Source organism: Paramormyrops kingsleyae, chromosome 25 (genome assembly GCF_048594095.1).
Source record: "Paramormyrops kingsleyae isolate MSU_618 chromosome 25, PKINGS_0.4, whole genome shotgun sequence".
In the NCBI taxonomy this organism is placed as follows: Eukaryota; Metazoa; Chordata; class Actinopteri; order Osteoglossiformes; family Mormyridae; genus Paramormyrops; species Paramormyrops kingsleyae.
This window is the reverse complement of record NC_132821.1, coordinates 27,976,089-27,996,243: the sequence shown is the minus strand read 5'-3', so window position 1 is coordinate 27,996,243 and position 20,155 is coordinate 27,976,089. Positions and strand designations below refer to the sequence as shown.

The 20,155-nt window shown below is 45.2% G+C and overlaps 3 protein-coding genes and 2 pseudogenes across 7 annotated transcripts in view; 3 read left to right on the top strand and 2 right to left on the bottom strand.

Annotated features, from left to right (window-relative positions):
- Positions 1 to 15: 15 nt before the first annotated feature.
- Positions 16 to 956, top strand: LOC111833399 (uncharacterized; annotated as a pseudogene).
- A 78-nt stretch (positions 957 to 1,034) lies between these two features.
- LOC111853142 (enoyl-CoA hydratase, mitochondrial pseudogene) lies at positions 1,035 to 2,493 on the top strand (annotated as a pseudogene).
- A 4,475-nt stretch (positions 2,494 to 6,968) lies between these two features.
- Positions 6,969 to 13,204, bottom strand: LOC111853114 (alkaline ceramidase 2-like). Of its 2 annotated transcripts, XM_023829707.2 has the most exons (6): positions 12,825 to 13,184; positions 12,224 to 12,338; positions 11,099 to 11,240; positions 10,032 to 10,169; positions 8,313 to 8,450; positions 6,969 to 7,940 (listed from the first exon to the last, which is right to left on the bottom strand). In XM_023829707.2, the coding sequence occupies exons 1-6, from the start codon at positions 12,930 to 12,932 to the stop codon at positions 7,754 to 7,756; spliced, it is 828 nt and encodes a 275-aa protein (XP_023685475.1). In that variant the 5' UTR covers positions 12,933 to 13,184; the 3' UTR covers positions 6,969 to 7,753. The 2 variants fall into 2 exon arrangements, with proteins under 2 accessions (XP_023685475.1, XP_023685476.1); XM_023829708.2 differs by lacking the exon at positions 10,032 to 10,169 and having other exon boundaries at positions 12,825 to 13,204.
- Positions 13,205 to 13,934: 730 nt separating this feature from the next.
- Positions 13,935 to 17,708, top strand: LOC111853115 (small ribosomal subunit protein eS6). The gene is made up of 6 exons (XM_023829709.2): positions 13,935 to 14,079; positions 14,703 to 14,834; positions 15,009 to 15,219; positions 16,086 to 16,232; positions 16,775 to 16,932; positions 17,559 to 17,708. The coding sequence occupies exons 1-6, from the start codon at positions 14,074 to 14,076 to the stop codon at positions 17,652 to 17,654; spliced, it is 750 nt and encodes a 249-aa protein (XP_023685477.1). The 5' UTR covers positions 13,935 to 14,073; the 3' UTR covers positions 17,655 to 17,708.
- Positions 17,709 to 17,978: 270 nt separating this feature from the next.
- The window catches only part of LOC111853113 (DENN domain-containing protein 4C-like), a 32,688-nt gene continuing 30,511 nt past the window's right edge, over positions 17,979 to 20,155 (bottom strand). For all 4 annotated transcript variants that reach the window (XM_023829704.2, XM_023829705.2, XM_023829706.2 and 1 more), the window contains exon 33: positions 17,979 to 20,097. In XM_023829704.2, coding sequence (XP_023685472.1) covers positions 19,961 to 20,097 — 137 coding nt within the window. In that variant the 3' untranslated portion in view covers positions 17,979 to 19,960. The remainder of the gene's footprint in view (positions 20,098 to 20,155) is intronic.

Here is a 20,155-nt window from a genome sequence, read left to right as displayed (position 1 = left end):
CCCTTCCAGTTCATAATGGTGAACAAGAAGAGAGTGAAACAAAATGTAGGCTTGATTCAGCTGAACCGGCCCAAAGCCCTAAATGCTCTATGCGACAGGTTAATGAAGGAGGTTAATAAAGCCCTAGACAGCTTTGAAGAGGACAGCCAGGTCGGGCCTGTTGTCATCACCGGCAACGAGAAAGCCTTCTCAGCGGGAGCGGACAATAAGGAGAACCGTCTGGAGAAATGGCTGTTCCATGCCACCTTCGCCACACAAGACAGGAAGGAAGGAATGACCGCTTTTGTGGAGAAGAGGAGAAAAAAGGAAGAAATAAAAAGGAAGATCTACTTGCTGAGTAGAGCGATGCTATATTCTGGTAGGGCTTATCTTGAAGAGATGGCGATATTTTGCAGATCTGCGTCGTTTGCTGTCAGACAAGCCGCTTCACTCATTTTTACAGGTGCACGGTGATGTAGCACCAGTGCTCCCTTCCAGTTCATAATGGTGAACAAGAAGGGAGTGAATCAAAATTTGGGCTTGGTCCAGCTGAACCGGCCCAAAGCCCTAAATGCTCTATGCGACGGGTTAATGAAGGAGGTTAATGAAGGAGGTTAATGAAGTCCTAGACAGCTTTGAAGAGGACAGCCAGGTCGGGGTTGTTGTCATCACCGGCAGTGAGAAAGCCATCGCAGCGGGATCGGACATTAAGGAGATGCAAAACTGGACTTTTCTGGCATGCTACAGTGGGAACTTCCTGTCTCACTGGAACAGAGTTTCCTTTGTGAGGAAACCTGTCATTTTTGCCATGAATGGTTTTGCACTCAGAGGAGGCTGCGAACTGGCCATGATGTGTGACATCATTTATGTCATTTTAAAATTGAATTTTATATTATTGTATTGTAATATTATTTTGCTGTGATTTTACTGGACATCACATTGCATGCTGTTATGTTTGTCATCGCCCACAGTTCCAGATTATCCATTAACAGACGCGGTGACCATGGAGGACAGCAGAGGTGCTGGACGGGAAAGTTGGAGACCATATTCAGAAAATTCATGGTACATTAATCTTTTGCTTCATTTTTTTAAGTAGCACATAAAAGGAAGCTCTAGTAGAGCGACGCTGTATTCTGCTAGCGCTTATCTGGAAGAGATGGCAATATTTTGTAGATCCGCGGCGTTTGCAGTCAGACAAGCTTCACTCGTTTTCACGGGTGCACGGCGACGTAGTACCGCTTCTCCCTTCCAGTACATCATGGCGAACAGGAAGGGAGTGCAACAAAATGTGGGCTTGATCCAGTTAAACCGGCCCAAAGCCCTAAATGCTCTGTGCGATGGGCTAATGACGGAGATTAATACAGCCCTAGACACCTTTGAATTGGACAGCCAGGTCGGGGCTGTTGTCATCACCGGCAATGAGAAAGCCTTCGCAGCAGGAGCAGATATAAAAGAGATGCAAAACTGGACTTTTCCGGCATGCTACAGTGGGAACTTCTTGTCCCACTGGAACAGAGTTTCCTCGGCGAGGAAACCTGTAATTGCTGCCGTGAATGGTTTTGCGCTCGGAGGAGGCTGCGAACTGGCCATGATGTGTGACATCATTTATGCCGGGGAGACGGCGCAGTTCGGCCAGCCGGAAATACTCCTGGGAACCATTCCTGGCGCAGGGGGAACCCAACGGCTCACCAGGGCTGTTGGCAAATCCCTGGCCATGGAAATGGTGCTAACGGGGAAACGGCTAAATGCTCAGGAAGCAAAGCAGGCCGGCCTCGTTAGCGGCGTATTTCCCGTCGACCAGCTGGTACCGGAAGCTATCAGGTGTGGGGAGAAGATAGCTTCCAACTCAAAGGTCATTGCTGCGATGGCAAAAGAAGCCATTAATGCAGCCTTTGAGCTACCGCTGGCCGACGGGAACCGCCTGGAGAAACGGCTGTTTCATGCCACCTTCGCCACGAAAGACAGAAAGGAAGGAATGACCGCCTTTGTGGAGAAGAGGAAGGCGGTATTCCAGGACAAATAAGTAATTTAATTTTTTAATTAAATTTTATATTATTGTAGTGTAATATTGTTTTGCTGTAATTTTACTGTAATTCATGGTACACTAATCTTTTCCTTCATTTTTTAAGTAGCACATACAGAACTTTTGATTTTGGCTTATTTAGAAGAAGTAACGTTAGAAGTATATCTAACTTGTAGGTACATTAGCTTAACTTGTTATTGCTAATTGTCCTAAGCGAAGCCATTAAGGTTCTCAGTAAGCGTTACTTAGGTTTACTGCAGCAAATAGCTTTTACAGTAGGACAAGTGGTTTAAGATAAGTGCATCTGAACGGATCCAGTTCATCTGGTCCAATGTCCTGAATGCTCTCTGTGACGGCTTGATGAAGGAGGGAAACCGTTTGGAGAAATGGCTGTTTCATGCGACCTTCACCACAGATGACAGGAAGGAATGGCCGCCTTTGTGTAAAAGAGGACACCTGTATTCAAGGACAAATAGGGAAGAAATCCTGGCTGAAATATAATATTAAAATTGTTGTCATTTTACAAGAAAATATCATAATATCATGTTGTAATATTATTTTGTTGTAATTTTACTGGAAAACATATTGTATGCTGGTATTTTTATAAGCCCCCTCAGTAACTACTGTAAATTCATAAAATGGCGCGTCACTCAGTGACCTTGGAGAGCAGAGGCGCAGGACGGGAAAGTTGGAGACAAACAATATTCAGAAAATTCATGGTACATTAATCTTTTGTTTCATTTTTTAAGGAAGTAACGTTAGAAGTGCATCTAACTTGTAGGTACATTAGCTTATCTTGTTATCGCTAATTGTCTTAAGCGGAGCCATTAAGGCAGTAAGCGTTTGATTTACTGCAGCAAATCGCTTTTAATCGATTTATCTTCCAATAATTTCTTACGTTAAATAACTTGGTTGCACGCAGCAGGAAAGTAATTAATTTGGTTAAAGAGACTGGGTTTTAGCTAAATTACGTCGAGCAGCGGTTGTGCCAAAAAACCAGACTGTTTCCACAGATTAATGTTATTACAGTCGAGCACGGTTATTACGATTTTCTGGGGCCGGCAGATTTCTTTCGTTATAACCGAATTTCGTTATATCCATTTTCATGTAAGATTGCTATGTATTATGACTGATCGCTAGGCACATGTATTATGACTGTATAAAATAACACTGACCTTCTAGTTCTGTCTATGAAGCTTTGTTTCATGTAATGATTAAAATAAAACATCTTTTTTACTATCAAGCAACGTGTATTTTGTAATTCAACAACCATTTAGTATGGACCACGAAATCGATAACATATTACATGGTGGTAGAACGCTACGCACAGAAAAAAGGTACATCTATCAGTTAAAAATGAACTTCCCACAGTGATTTTCTGAAAATATTTAAATCGCTATTATTTTCCTTATCAAACACAATCAGATTTCATTACAATTGGAGCCCCCATTAATAGAAAATTCAAAAAATACCCACAGATGTTACTGTAATCTTCTATTCGTAAGCGATATTTGGGCGCCATTGCATGAAGCGCAGACGGCTACCGCACAGACCATTTCTGCTACGCGATTAAGCTGACGTCGGACTTATTTTAAACTATTAAATCTGGAATGATTGAGGCAAATCGTTATAACCGAATAAAAATTCATTGAAATATTTCTTTGGGGAAGACAGTAGACATCGTTATAGCCGAATTTTCGCTATAAAAGAATCGCTATATAATATGCGTGTTTTCTTTAAGGAATTTAACGTTACTGAAGGTCGGGGATTTGGAATCGAAGCGTTACAAGCGTGTTTTCGTTATAATCCGAATCGTAATAACTGTGCTCGACTGTAGTGTACAGTATGTACAATATATATATAATATACGCACACAGTGTTGTAACGACGATGGACAGCTTGGCTGAAATCACCCTTACGAGAAAGTGTACTAAAGTGCACTTCAGAAAGTACACTGTTTCTAAAAAAAAAAAAAGTAATATATTTTTACTCATATATTATTCAAGATAACGTTGCTGCCTTTCGCCTGTTATTTGTGGTGCTTAATTCTCTGGTAATCACTGGCTGTTTGGAGCTTTAGTAGCATTTCGGACAAATCGATATTTTCTCTTAGTCCGTGAAATTTGAAATCTCATAATAGCACACCTATAAACAGAGAAGATTTAGGCTGTGACGAGATATATGCTATAACGTACGTTAGACCGAGATCCATATTCAAAACTGCCGTCTAACAGCGCGATGTCAATAATAGAACTACCAGACGTTCAACGATCGATTATTATTTGAATTCAAACAGTTTCCACAGCTTTTTATGCAAAATGTTCCACTATGTAAATTCAATCTGTGTGACCATGTGTGTAATACCATCTTTGACTTTGGCCAAAACACAAAGCTGCACAGTAATACATCTAATTATGTGTATTAGTGTGGGGCGCCCGTAGTGTTTAATTCCTCAGCATGGAAAGTAGCTGTTGACTGTCCCAAAAATCGCTATTAGTCGCTAAATGACGCCATCGCCTCATTTGTATAATGTGCAATCTGCATGTAATTACTATGATGGACGCTGTAGGAGAGAGGAATAATGTCGTGGGTGAGACAAAAGGTGGTTAAAAAAACACCCTAAATATATCACAATTCCAACCCTCCTCCTTTACCCGGACTTAGGACCGGCAAAAGTGACCCCAAAGAGACACTATGGCGGTCACTTATTTTTGATTAAGCCAAGGCAGGATCAGCCAGCGGCGGATTCGCGCATGCGCGGTTCATTTGCAGTCTGGACGCGGAGGGGCGAACATCTCCTGCTCTGACTGCAGCTGGGCGGGGCTGGTGCAGGAGGACCGGCAGCCTTTGAGTGCTTTGGGACGGGAGAGGAGCCCACGGCAGCACCCGATGCTCGGGGAGAAGAATAAGAACGATACGTGCTTTCACGGCAAAGTCTACAACAACACCAGAAGAAGTCGCTGGTCGCTTTTTTTTAAAACGAGTCGCTAGAGAGGTCTAAAAACTCGCCAAATATAGCGACAAAGTCGCTAAGTTCGCAACACTTGATCATACGTTTAACGATCGATTACTATTTGAATTCAAACCAATGTTTCTCCTACCATTATATTAGGAGGGCACCCCCCCCCCAAGGGCACCCCCCCTTGAAGGTCAAGTTAATTTAAATTTTATTTTATTTTCTATATAGCGCCAGATCACAACAGAAGTCATTTAAGGTTACCTTTCCTATAGAATATTGTCCTTTTATTAAATAAACTAAATAGCCTTATGTTATTTATCTTATTTACACAACAGCTTGTCGTTTTTGTCTCTACACGGTCGCACGTCTACATTTCTCCTCTGCTCTCCGTATCGCGCGTGGCGGAGTTCCGCTCCGATGGGCGCGCACACACAGGTGAACACACTCCCACCAGCGGACAGAGAGCGCGCGTCGAAAAATATGAAAAGCAGACAAAAATTTCCGCGTTTCTTTGAAGTCCAGAACGATACACTGCAGTGACAAAAGCTGCACACTTTGTGGATAATTGTCATAAAAAGAAATGTTCTGATGTTTAGTTTGTCATTCAAAGAAACACATGAACACCATGAATCCTGTCGGTGTCCGTCTGCCCCCTCCCCCACCACAAAAAAAGCTGTAAACCTAGGGGAAAAGCTTTTTATCCAAAATGTTCCACTGTAAATTCAATGTGACCATGTGTCTATAATACCATCTTTGAATTTGGCCAACACACAAAGCTGCACAGTAACACATCTAATTATGTGTAATGTGGGGTGCCTGAATGGTCAAGGACATATAAATTCACTGCTCTCAATGCACACATAGATGTGAAATTTTCATATATATAGATACGAAACTTTAAGCACTTTTATGCATCACTTTCGACAAGGACTGGAAATTCATTGTCCTTTTAAAAGATGTGCTATCGAGTCTGTGGTAGTTTGCTGTTATGCATCCCACGTTTCCAGGAAACACAGAAACAATGGTGTGGAACATCTAGAAGACCTTTAATTATAGAGTCAGGATCAGTCAGATGTTCCAGAGCCTAGCAGTTGTGATGATCCAGAAGATGTCCATTCTATTGATGAAAATCTGTTTTTGCAGAACATTACACTCTTTTTATCTAAAACGACAGGCTAAATTATTATTGCTTGAATGTACTATTCAGACAATCATTGGTGGTTTTCAAAATGTCCATGACATTGGTCTGGAACAGTTACATAAGAAATTAAGCGATAATTATATAATGAACTCCAGACGATTCTCCTTTCTGATTTCACATCATCACAACACGCATGTGCAGGTTATCGGATTGTTATATCACTAATATATTACTTGTTAAAGTATCCATTAATTGTATCCATTGTGAATGATGTCCTTATTTTTTAAAAAGAAGATAAAAAGCCTTTTGTGTTTTGTCTCTGACGACTAGATATTTCAATTTGGAACAGGGTTAAAATTGGGGATTGCCCTTCCCATAGATGACAGTGTAATAGTCTGTCAAGTGGTCATATAGTAAACTTCACTGCCTGTCAATGCTTAGTTGATATTTTCTAATTGCAGTGAAACCTTCTGAGGTAGCTACAGTGCTGGTGTTCATTCCAGATGTTCATACACCATTCAATGCGACATCTCACCCTGAAAGTATTGTTCAGCTGCATAGGTGCCGCGTTCCAAAGCAAACCAAAATCAGTTTCTCCAGGCTGACTGAGCAGAGGAAACGCTACAGCTGTGTCCCAGCTTCCTGGAACAATGAAGGGCTTTGGCTGTTCCTAACCATTCCTAGAGTGTTGCTAACTCTACCGTTAGCAGTAAATATCAAGCTTCCTGTTGATCGTGACAAGTGGCACGTGGACGTGTTTGACACACTGAAGCAGGGATTCACAGATATACAAGAGGACAGAGCCTAGATGTTTTAGACGACCAGGGATAATCTGCTTCAGGTCATTTCAATAATGAAAATGAACATTTTGCATACATTTAGACTTTATTGTGTAGAAATACAGAATATTTATCATCTAATTATATAAACAGTTTCAATTAATGAAATTAATGTATTGTCTTCATTATAAGTGAGTGTGTTTGCTCTTGGTCCATAAAGGCTGATCTATACTTCTGTGTAGAATCTACACCATAGGTAGCCGCATAGCAGTCTTCCTTACACTGTAGACTGAAGCCTGTAGTGACATTTCTGGAGGTTTGTGCATCAGGCTACAGCAGGGACACTTCTACCTACTCTGTGGATTGTACGCAGAAGAATAAATCAGCATTGAGTAGTCTGCTGTGTTCCCCCAGGAAATGAGTTGCTTGACTTTTTCAAACCTAACCCCAGGCCTGGAAGGTGGTCTTAGAGCTTTTCCGCCAGCGTGGTGCTTTGCTAGAGTGTCCCAAAACAGCCCTTTGACTGTTTATGTTCTATTCAGCCTTGTCTCAGGACTGCAGCTGTGGGGGGGGGGGGGGCTTATGTTTGAGGGTTCATGAGATTGACCTGTCCCTTGTTCTGGGATTTGTTTAAATTACCCAAAGTGTGTCTAAGAACCAGCAGGTGGTTGGATTCCTTTGTATCTGACAAAAGGGCTTTAGTCTTTTCTTGGGTTTGTATTTTGTGTTGTCTGGATCCCCTCATTCCTGCTCATTCCTGTGTCACATGGTCTGGTATGCCTCTCACACTGTGAGACCACCATGAACTCCAGACGACGCTTCTTTCTGATTAAAAGTCATCAAGCAAATAGCAGTTCGGCACCCTTCCCAGGTCATGTGACCTTTATCGAGCTCTTTTTCTGGACACAGAGGAGGGTGACATAGGGCACCCCGATGAAGGCCCACCTCTCACTGGGCCAGAACATGATGACGGGGCCCCGCTCGGGGGCCTCGGTAGCAGCGTCAAGATAGGCGAAGCACACGCAGCCCAGGTAGGAGGCCAGGCAGATAAGGACGTGCCTGTGAGAGAGAGAGGGATGGGAGACGGCAGGTCAGACATCCAGCCCTCACTGCCGCTTCTGCAAGATCGTGGATGTTTCTCAGTATCCGTCCCTGACTATACTTCTGTTCTCCTGTACCCGTTTTATGTCCTGTTCAATTGCCGAAGACCAATTGCAATACTAAGAACAGAAGTAGAGCCGTAAAGTTCCCCTCATGTCATTCTTGCCCCACCCCAAGTATCAAGTATACACAGTGTACAAACACGTAAATCCACACGCCAAATAACTGTGGCAATGCTATAGACTCCAGCGCTCCAACAGGCAGCTAAATATTCCTAAATCAACGTCACAGCCATGGCGGACGCTCGGGGTACTTCCCCAGGTCACCTACCACACGCAGTGCAGGTATGGGAAGTTCACAGAGGACCATGTCTCACAGAAGATCCAGTCACTGATCCAGCAGAGGATGCCCAGTGTCCACCACAGGGCAGCGATCAGTCCCAGCTTGAAGACACGTGGGTTGTCACACCTGGGGGAGAGGAAGGCAGGGGGACAGGACAGCCAATAAATGCACAACCATTAACGTATTAATACGTAAGCTAATACGTAGGCAACAAACCGCCATTGTTCAGCAAAAGTCAATGGAATTTGGGTTGCTTAGCAAACTGGTCTCAGCTTGGGTTATTTTGCATCAGAAGAACGAAATGGAAGAATTGTACAGGTCCTCAAAAGTAGAAACACAGCAGCACATGCCCACAGCCTTCATCAGAGCACAGCACTAAGCTAGACAGGGTTACCCAAAAAGGGACCATCCAGAAGCATGAGACAACCAGGAACTGCAGAATGTCAGCATGGAGACATGTGACCACAGGTGCATCAGTGGAGCCACTTCGATCCCTGAGATTGATGTCACCGGCTTTCTGATTCATGGGTTTGGCTGCTGGATCGGCAGAAACACACAACCCCCCCCCCACCCCACGCACATGCTCACATCTGCAGGTTAGCGTTCAGCTCTGAGCTGCCGTGGGAAGCTGGCTGGCCGGCCGGAGGCCGAGGAAGAGCACAGGAAGCCTGCAGAGCGGAGGAGGCGAGAGAACAAGCTGTGATATGAGAATAGAGGAAGGTGGTGAAAGGGAGGGCATGAGGGAAATTGAGGTAGGCCAGCAAAAAGATCCATTTGTGGATGCATTACATAGCAGGACTAACGCTGATGTTGTTTCTAATGATGGCTAAAACAATGCTTTATGAACCACTTGCTGTATTTTCTGACCCCACTAGATGGCGCTTTCGGTTCAAAAATGGGCTCAAAACATACCCTAAGGTAATCCAAGACCACCATTCAGTGGGGTGAAAAAATATAGCAAATGGCTCATGAAGTGTCATTTTGTCCATCACTAGTTTTTTCCCCTCAAAATACATAGATGCACGGAGTCAAAGACGCATGATAGGAGGGAAAAGGTAATGGGACTGAATTACGGACGCGACTCCCATGGGTCAACGTGAGCCATTATTAACCGGCTATTCTTAGCCTTTCCTGTTCCTCCCATGTCCGCACTGATAGCCCACACTGCCACCTACCACCTGACATTCCATCCGGGTAAATGCTGTAGGGAGTCTTCCAGGAAGCACTGCTTAACTTAAGCCAGGCCTGCAACACAAGAGCTCAGCCTAGCTTCCCCTACTCAGGCTAAACATATTCACACATTCTCAAGTGCTTCTCACATCTGTGTGAGCAGGACCCATAGGCCCTACAGACAGCAGGAATCACTGATTGAAAGTCAAGCTTGATTAGGCTAAGCACAGCTGGATATTATCCATAAATAGCTGAGTAAGTAAAGCATCAGCGCTCCCTGTGGGTGAAGAGGTGTAGGAACAGCATGCTGTAGGACGCTGAGTGGGGAAGAAGAAAAGCAATTCTTCCACCAGCAATTCAAGGAGGAAAGGCTTCACAGGCTACGCCCACATCCTGAGCATTTCCTGCCTTGTTAGAGCCAGGATAGATGTAGGGTTTCAGCCACAAGATCCCAGCTCCAGCTTGTCTGGGAGTAACTATAGCATGCTGTTTTTCAGCTCCTGTGAAGACTCCCTTCGTGTCTGCTGTGATCCCCACCTCTTGAGCTCAGCAAAGAGCAGGACAGAGCAGGGAATGCCAAAGACCATCAGGGAGAAGGAGTTGATGGTGGGCTTGATGAAAGCCAGGCCGGTGGAGATGCCCGAGAGGATAGCAATGACCACTTTGAACCTTGATCTGCGGAGGAGAAGGATGCCGTGAGTCCCATAAGGAGGATATCAAAGCCAATCAGGGTGATGGTAATCACAAACTGTGAAGGATATCAGGCTTCCACACACAAAAACGGCTACAATCCCTCATGAACAAATTCGCTGGACAAGAGCAAGCATGTAACAGGTAACTCCAACACTACGACCACTGCAGAAAGTCTGACCCATTCACCATCTACAGAGGGCCAACATTTACTATTTGGCTGTTACAGCTACTCAAGCTTTTATAATAGTCTCAATTATTCCCTACATGGCATTAATCACTGGAGCTCCTGTGAATTTGTTTTGAAAAACACTATAGCTTCATTGGATTATGACATCATCAAACACTATAATCAAAAACCTGAGAGGAAGTGTCTAGTTTTGCAATTCCCTTCAGACTACAGACAATGTAAAAATGATGGATGGCAACACATGTTTTGAAACATGTCTTGGAATTTGCACTTTAAGCAGTGATATCAAAGGTCTTGGCAGTCCTTTGGGTCCTATTCAGCTGGCAGCCAATTTCCATTCCAAGTATTATTCCGATTGAGTCAGACATGAGGAGGGAAATATGGCACCTTCTGCTCCCACAGTGTACTTACGTGCCAGATGTGAATGATGAGAATCATCATGCCACCCATGTGACCCATCAGGCTCGTTATAAGTCCTATCAGGGACCCTAACACCCGGTCGCTATCACACCCTGCTATTAAACCTACACCATGAATCAGCCGCTAATGACTCTCTGCAAGCATGTGGGTATGAACTGAAAAAGAAGTCGTCTTGGATGGAAGAGTGACATATCAGATGCCCCAGAAGAGCAAATAAAAAAATAATACCAAAAGTCACACAAGCAATGCAGTGCTAGCCACACAATGGTAGCACCAATGATGTAGCGACATGCCATTGGCTCACCTGTCCCTGCGGAAGACCTTTGGCAAGTATCTCTTTGGGAACCACATGGCGATGCCGCACATGAGCACCCAGAGGATGGCCAGCTCATCCAGCATTTGCCCAAGGAAGCTGAGGGTCGCATGGAAATATGTTGATCCGATACCTTTGGGTGACAGAAACCGAGCACGACTAGGTGAGCCATTAAACAATAAGTGGTATTTTTGGTATTTTAGGCCAAGTTTTGAACAATTACAAAAAAATAATGAATAATAAAGCTGTTTCACCAAAGGAAACAAACTTTCTAATCCAAGAACAAAAGCATAATGGGTACATATTCTGAAACAAGCAAAATTGAGTAACTGTTTCTACGAACACATGTTAATATCTTGTGAAACAGAGGGCCGTGTGACCAAGCAGATTCTCAGAGAAATGACCCAGGCTGAGGGTCATGACTTCCCAGAGCTCTAGTGCAGTAACCCCGGAGGGTTACTAAAAGTTTATCAACAGCATGGCGTTATCAGAGCAGCCCATGCACTGCTGCACATCTGTCGAGGGGCGTCACTGGAGCCTGGTGTCCTGTGATGATCTTCCCATGACGCAGGACTTCAAACAGTGAGCAAGACACCAGAGCCATCGTGAATGGAGCAGAAGCTGACGAACCTGAGAGTTCTCTTGCATGAATGAAAGTACTGCATTCCAAAAGTCGCCTAAGTCTCGCCCCTTGTCTCCCGTGAGAATACTACACAAACCACCGATCACCAAAGAAACTGGCTCATTGTTTCCCCTTTCAGAAGAGTGGCTCAAAATACTCACCTACAAAACTTGTGCTAAGGGTGGATTTGTGGAGTTGTGAAAGAGCAAATTATGGATAAACAGCACAAGTGGCATGAGGCCAAGGCAGCTGGAAACTCTGTAAAATGAACATCATCTAGGCGGTGCTGTATTTCATTCCAGTTCCTGTCCCAGGCTCTGTCACTCTGCAATACCACACTTTGACAGCTCAGTAACTAGGGACATGAATTTTGACGAAACGCTCTGCCCCTGTTTTGTAGAGCTTTGCTTTGGATGTCAGCGACAGGTCATGCGCAACCAGGCTGCTTCTCAAAAGTTTATACTGAATCACATTATTCTTATAAATCAACTTACCAACCACCACCAGAAGAATCCACATTAGATATATTCCACTGTTGAAATGTGTGGCGTACTGACGAAACAGGCACATTAAAATAGGTGGCAAAATAAAAAACAGTATATTGCTGATCTGAAATGATATAAATGGCAAATTAATAATTTCAAAATCAATAAACAAAGATTTTATCTTAAAAATGTCAACAGTTGAAAACAGGACAAACTGGTTGGCTTGTTTTCCAGTGTTATACTGGAGCGCATGGTTGCCTAGACTGACTTTTGCTATCAGTATAGATATTTATAATAAAAAAACTACTTATAATAGAAACATTTTAAGGGACTAGATATACTACTTACGGCAATACAACACATCTATATACCATTTTATCTATATACATAAATTTACTCTATGTTTTATTTAGCTGGAAACTTATAAGATTTTAAGAGAATACCACTGGCTTAATTTGACATCCATTTCAATTTCATTAAATAATAAATGCACTTTTTATATGTGCAACGAAATGCATAGACCTAAAAAATGAATAAAAAAAAACTATGTGACAGCACATCGTTACATGATCAAGTATGCATATTCGAAAAGGCAATTAAGCATACAAACCGTGTTGTAAAACTCCGCGATGCCCGAGTAAATTATGTAATTGCCCTCACACCAGTCCACTTCAGAGCTGCCAGCTTGCAGGTGATCCCAAAGCATCGGGCTGCTCATGTCTGTATACTTCGTACTGTGGATTTGTATCCACTGCAGTCACCAGGTCAGAAATACAGGCGATGACCAGAAACGGCGTAAAATATAACCTAAGAGAACGTACACAACACTGGGCAGTCCGTATCGTGCTGTCAAAAGTTACCGAGCTATAGTTGCGCTGGATATTGCCCGTTCACGATCAGACTCAAAATGCTACCGCCTCTTCTGGCTCGCAGCGTGCACAGCAACGTTCTATTCGCGCATGCGTGAGTTTTAACAAAAATGAACTTTTTAAAACCTTACATACCCCATTTCGTAATTATAATAAATAGGTATTGATATTACCGGTATTTGTTCATAAAATGTAATTTAATCTTTATTCTCCAGTGCCGATTTAATTTTTAATTTATTGCCTTATTTAAGAATCGCCTGATTACGTTTGGAAAGACTAGGTGTATAGTAAAGTAAAGGGTGATACGGATATGCCGCTTTTATGGGCATAAGTATAGATCTAAGGCGATCTATGTATCCAAAGGGGAAAAAACACAAGAATCAGCTTGCGTGCGACCTGCGATTAAGTTGCATCCTGTCCAGGGTATTCTCGACCTTGTACTCTGATCTACCTGGGATATGTTACAGCCGAAAAAAATACAGTTTATATGATGGATGGGTGGATGGATAGTCCCTTGGAACTATAATTTGATATTATATTTTTATTTACAAAGCATTACTTGAAATTGAGATAAAGTTAGCCTTATCTCTACCACGAAAGATTATGGCATACTATATTGATTAATAATTCCAACATCATTCAAAATGTGGCTTTTCACATATATGCTTTCAGTTTCATCCCTGTTACGTTCACCTGTTGCAATATTTGTCGCTCGTAGAATATTAGCCTTTACCAAAAAAATGGATTCTAATAATTATAGTCAAGGTTGTATAGTGGTTTAAACTCGTACTTTATAAATAACATGAAAGAATGTAATTATACAGCGTCCCGTTCGCGAAATGAATTTCATTAATTTGAAAATCCTAGATACTAGCAAGAAGCGCTCCTGTTGGTGAAGTATCGCGATAACACAGCGCGGTGATCTGAGATCTCGGAGCGGAAACTCGGCCTCTATTCGGCGGCGGACCCGTCTGGTGCCAGTGTTTCAGCATGAAGGTGAGGGGGCAGGATATGTTTTTTACGTCTTTCTTTTTCAAAACTTAAAATGCCCGCCTCTTATCTAAGTGCACAATGTCAGCAACGTGACTGCTTTATTTGCGTAGTTATTTAGACGTTTCAAGCGGACCGATGGTGGCCGATCCTTTTTTTTGTGCAGTAGTTGATGTGTAATCAGCCAACATGGCTGCCGCCGCTCACGGAGACATGTGAGTGGGGAATTTTGTGCGCATATTTCAAGCACTTTCAAATGTTAACCTGAACAGCAGTCGTGCATGCCTTGTATCGTAGGGCTTCCAGAATAAACTGTTAGAGGAATTGGCTAAATTTAGGCAGTTTGGTCTCGAATGGTGGGGCGGCAAAGCTCTTTGATTAATCTCGATGCCCGGAACTAGAAAACTAAACGGTAGATAAGTTTATGGATAAGCAAATGCTAATTAAACTTAAGCTGAAGTGTCTTTACCTTATCTACCGGACAGCTGGTACCGAAATGCCGGCAGGTAAATGTTCTTTCCCGGTTCCTTGTGGTATTGCTGTACGGGGCCAATTTCTGCGGTTTGATACTGATGTACCCTGACTGGTCTGTTCGGTATTAACGTGTCGGTTGTCCCTGGTTCTTCTAGCTCAACATCTCTTTCCCGGCCACCGGCTGCCAGAAGCTGATCGAGGTCGACGATGATCGTAAGCTGCGCATCTTTTACGAGAAGCGCATGGCCACGGAGGTGGCTGCCGACACTCTGGGAGATGAGTGGAAGGTGAGGTGTGAAGGGATGGAGAGGTTGTTCTCTGACGCTGGAGGGATGTCCAGTGACATCCCGGGAGGCGTATATAATTGAACTGTTGCTTTGCACACGTGATTCTTCGTTATGCAGCTATCTTTGTGACGGGTTTTGGTTTTCACCGCCAGACGTGCTGTTGTTGGGTTCCAGGGCTATGTGGTGCGAATCAGCGGTGGCAACGACAAGCAGGGCTTTCCCATGAAACAAGGCGTGCTGACGCACGGCCGCGTGCGCCTGCTGCTCAGCAAGGGCCACTCGTGCTACCGCCCCCGCCGGACCGGCGAGCGCAAGCGCAAGTCCGTGCGCGGCTGCATCGTCGACGCCAACCTCAGCGTCCTCAACTTGGTCATCGTCAGAAAAGGTGCTTTTCGTTAACTGTCCTTTTGGTACGCTCGTTTGGATAAAAGCAGTGCCTCTCGACCTAATCCCCGGCTGCCTGAACATCTCTGTACCAGGTGTTTGGTATTCTTAATAATTTGTGCTGGGAGGGAGCAATAATCTGGACTGTGGAGGGTCCACAAGTTGGACTATTTTTTGGGGGGCAGAGGGGTAGTGCACATTTCCAAGACTTCATAGCAGGAGCAGAACACTGGAATGTACTGATCTGACCACAGTCGGGGGAGGGGGGGGTTCGCTGTGCAGTTTAGGTCGAGCAGTGTTTAAGGACCAGCAACAAATCCTTTCATGGAACGTCGACTTAATTTCCCAGTTAAAAGTGCTGCTGTTCATAGCAATGATGCCACAACATTTAATGCTCAGCTGTTACGTTAAATTGAACCCCCCCCCCGCACACGAGTAGACCCTTCCTGGCTGACCCGTAGCCTCTAAGGTGGGACAGTGTGTGCGACAGGAACCGCGGAGCTGCTCACCAGATGCGACCTGACCGCTGACCTGTGGCTGGTTGAACTGCATCGCTCCCCCAACCCCTCTCCCTGGAAAAAAAATTACTGGGACTTTATCTGTAACAGAATAAGTCTTCTAGATTTCAGAGTTTTTAAATTCTGGCTTAAATTTGCCAGTTCAACTCCCAAGCCAAGTTCCTAAGCCGGTCCACCTGACTGAAGAAACTTCAGGCTTGTGTCAGGCGTCCTAAAATACAGGGTCCCTCCATTGACCTGCAGGAGGGTCAACAGGGAGTCCTTTGTGTGTGTGTGTGTGTGTGTGTGTGTGTGTGTGTGTGTGTGTGTGCCGGCTGAGCCTCTGGATGACTGTGCGCTTGCGTCCCAGGTGAGAAGGACATCCCCGGCCTGACCGACAGCACCGTCCCCCGACGCCTGGGCCCCAAGAGAGCCAGCAAGATCCGCAAGCTCTTCAACCTGTCCAAGGAGGACGACGTCCGGAAGTACGTGGTGAGGAGGCCCCTCACGAAGGAAGGTGAGTCGGCACGGAAAACGGCGGCGTGTCGATCGCCCGCAGGCTCTGGTCACCCGCACACGAGTAGACCCTTCCTGGCTGACCCCGTAGCCTCTAAGGTGGGACAGTGTGTGCGACAGGAACCGCGGAGCTTCTCACCAGATGCGACCTGACCGCTGACCCGTGGCTGGTTGAAACTGCATCGCTCCCCCAAGTCTAACCCCACTTATATTTACCGGGAGTTCAAAGAGCACAGGCTGCCAGGACGTGCTATTGGCTGAGGAGCTGGTCTTAAATCTTGCACTGTTTCTGTGTGGATCTTTATCATTGGTTGGCTGATGAGATGTGTAAATTTAACATGAGTAGTGGTGCATATTAACCATTTTGCAGTCCAGTAGCATTTGGACAGTGTTTAAATTGTTAGGAAAATGGAAGCCTGTACTTTAAATCATATATTATGATTATATGTTTTGGGGGAGGAGAGTATTCGGTCAAATACAGGAAGCCTGCTGGTTATTTCTGTCTTTTGGTGGGTTAAAGTGCTCGGCCATCTGTCTGTCTAGGCAAGAAGCCGCGGACCAAGGCCCCCAAGATCCAGCGTCTGGTGACGCCCCGCGTGCTGCAGCACAAGCGCCAGCGCATCGCCCTGAAGAGGAAGCGCACGCTGAAGAACAAGGAGGAGGCCGCCGAATACGCCAAGCTGCTGGCCAAGAGGACCAAGGTGGGCGGGTCCTGCAGACTCAGCGCCGTCGCTTGGCTTCGGGGGCGTGTAGTGTGGGTTAGGGTGGGGTCACTTTGCCATGGAAAAGGATGACCGGCACTGAGGCAGAGCGCCCCCGTCTGGTGAGAAATAAGGGCACCGATCTGCTCAGCTGTCATCTGTTAAACTGATCCCCCGCACACGAGTAGACCCTTCCTGGCTGACCCCGTAGCCTTTAAGGTGGGACAGTGTGTGCGACAGGAACCGCGGAGCTGCTCACCAGATGCGACCTGACCGCTGACCCGTGGCTGGTTGAACTGCATCGCTCCCCCAAGCTGCCCCCACCCCCCCCCTCAAAAAAAACTTACTGGGACTTTATATACAACAGGATAATTCTTCTAGTTTTCCAAGTTTTATATTCTGGGTTTTTTCCTGCCTCGATGGTAGCAGATATTGGCATTTCTTGGCCAAGTTCTCCACCCAGTCCACTTGGTTGGTGCAATCTCTTACTCGGAGAGATATGTCCTTGCTTTCAGTTTGTGTGTAGAAGCCATGCTGTTCGGCAGTGCCTAGTTAAAATGGTCTTTTGCTGATTAGAGGCTCCCTCTACTGGCAGCCAATGGTAAAGCTTTGCATCTCACTTGCAGGAGGCCAAGGAGAAGAAGCAGGAGCAGATTGCCAAGCGTCGTCGGCTCTCCTCTCTGCGGGCCTCCACCTCCAAGTCAGAGTCCAGCCAGAAATGAGTCTGATGGACTTTTTACTGTGTAAAAACTCCTCCATTAAAAGTGGCACTCAAACACGTTGTCCTGTCTTTGAATTTCACGCCTGTGATCTGTGCAATCGGTGCTCATGGGAGTTTCATACACAAAAAATGTTCTCTGGGCAGAACGTAACATGGTTGAGTGGTAGCCAATCGGATTGTAGAGGAAGTGGGTCCAACCAATCGGGTTATGTCTTTTTTTCCTGTTCTGCGCTCAGAGCTGTCAGCTGACAAGTTAGGGCTCATTAAGGTGAGTATTCCTCTGGGATTCCTACAGTGTGCATGTCAACAAAAGAAGGGTGACAGCTTCAGCTCAAAGGCCCATTTATTAGTCTAATGGCTGTATACATTTAAACATAATGAAGGACAAACAGAACACTGGACATATGGGGAGGGTGGTTATGCACGTTTGCGACACTTCATAGCAGGAGCGAAACACTAGAATATACAAATCTGACCACAATCGAGCAGGACAGTAAGAACTGCTTTCATCTTTAGTCACCGGCAGCCCGTCCGTCCGTGAGTCACGTCAGGTCTCGTACAGGCTGGAATGTGCAATCGTGAGCATTAAAATTGGTCCAGGTCTTACCCATTGACAACCATCAACTCCAACAGAAGCTGGTCCTTCTACAGAGCAGGTCAGGTCACTGTAAACCAAATGCACAGACTTTACACTGAAGAACACCGGATGTAACGCCAGTGATTCCTGTACTGAAGCTTGACAGTCTTGCTTCTCATTCACACACACGTACGTGCGCTTGTGGTCCCTGTTACTCTTAAGTTGATTAGTTGCTCCAAAAAAAAAAAAAAAGGTAGACGACCTTGTTAATGCATTTGGCTTAATGTGGGGGTTGGTGGCTGTTTTAAGGTCCATGAACCATTTGTCTTGGTTTGAACTCATGTCTTTTGCAGGAAATCTGTTTAGTGGGCCTGTTAATTCCTTCATTATTCTGCTTCTAATTTGCTGGTACTATAAGGTGTTTACTGGTCATTTTAGGTCCTAAGCTCTACAGGTTTTTGCTAGATGCGTTCCTTACCCCCATCCCTGGAGGTTTTTTTTTGTTATATATACCGAAACTGCGTAAAATACAAAAATTAAAACACTTGAACTGTGTTAGTCGTGGCATTTCAGTAGCCACAGTCATAAATTACATCTACTACGAACAATCTTTACAAAGGTGTTTTCCCCGATTTTTAAATTTAAACATCTAGAAATTGAAAAGTAACCCGTTCTTTCCCGGGGGGGGGCAGTTGATGTTAGCATTCCCTAATAGTACAGCCTCTGTCTTCTGTGCTTATGAGGACATTCACAAGGGGGGGGGGGGGTTCCCTTAAACTATTAATGACCATTTACACAACAGGGCCAGATCCACCCTTCACTGCAATGCCCACCCCAAGCTGAACACTGATCATAGTTCAGGGTGGGGGTGCCATGGCCTACAGGAGGAGGGAGGTATTCCCAACATTCCAGTTCCCACATGGGTTAGACCGCACTCACAGCCTATAGACCGTGCCTCTCCCAGGCTAAGCTTAGCAGAAACCCTTTAAGCCCATGGAGGTTCGTAACATCAGACGGGTATAATGGTCCCCTTTTCTCCTGGACCCCCATGTTCACAACGCTATATACAGAGCAGTATAAAAATAGCCCACATGCCTGGCCAGCTCTACTCCATCAAATGACCAGGGCCTGTGGGCCCTCGGTAGCATGAGGGCTACCCACGGCCCAGGCCCACAGCCGCTTAAGAGATTTCATCTGTAGAGATGGTCACAGGGCAAAAGGTGAGGTCCCCGAGGCAACCTTGATGGGTAAACGTGTGTTGGGGGGGCGGGGAGCACAGAGGGAAACGATCAGGAAATTCATACACACAGATGTAACATGGGCAACTACCCCAAAGAAGATGCCAGTTGACGCTCCGCTCACCTGCGACGTTCTCGCGAGTCCAAAAGCAGACGTCGTTTAACCATAAGTAGGATTAGAGAGAAGAGCCCATTTTAGGAGGAAATACAGAGCTTATGCTGTGCATAACAATATACATTAAGCATCTGAAATATAGAAACTGAGCATCACTGCCGAAGAGTGAGGGCTCGATATATTTATACAAAAATACAGATGATGTAATAACTTAAGGCAGGTAAGTGAGGCAGGGCAACCAAAGCCAACTGATACAATTTATGAAGTACCATCTTTGGGGGAAATTTCCATTTTTCTTTCCCAGTCTGCCACCGTGATGCAGTGTGGGTTGGCCCGCTGCCATCCCTGCCCTAATTGGCGTCCAGCAGGGGGCGCACTCAAATAACCAGTGAGCCGAAACACTTGAGGCACCACTGCACGCTGTTGACGGGAGGCTGATCTATTGGGGCGAGGGCCTTCATCTTCTCTGGGCTGAGCTCATTGAAGGCCTGCTTGTACTCGCGGTCGAAGGCCTCTGAGAGGGCGGATGAAGATGGAGCATCAGGAAGGGATACAACAGCCTTAAGTATTTC

Bases quoted from the DNA above. Each gene is read 5' to 3' on its own strand.
- LOC111853114 (XM_023829707.2), bottom strand. From the start codon at position 12,932: ATGAGCAGCCCGATGCTTTGGGATCACCTGCAAGCTGGCAGCTCTGAA. The intron at 8,451-10,031 runs GTGGGGATCACA...CCTCTCCCCCAG, and splicing joins CTCTTTGCTGAGCTCAAGAG to GTGTGACAACCCACGTGTCT. The intron at 7,941-8,312 runs GTAGGTGACCTG...TCTCTCTCACAG, and splicing joins CCATACCTGCACTGCGTGTG to GCACGTCCTTATCTGCCTGG.
- LOC111853115 (XM_023829709.2), top strand. The intron at 16,233-16,774 runs GTGAGTCGGCAC...CTGTCTGTCTAG, and splicing joins GAGGCCCCTCACGAAGGAAG to GCAAGAAGCCGCGGACCAAG. The intron at 16,933-17,558 runs GTGGGCGGGTCC...TCTCACTTGCAG, and splicing joins TGCTGGCCAAGAGGACCAAG to GAGGCCAAGGAGAAGAAGCA.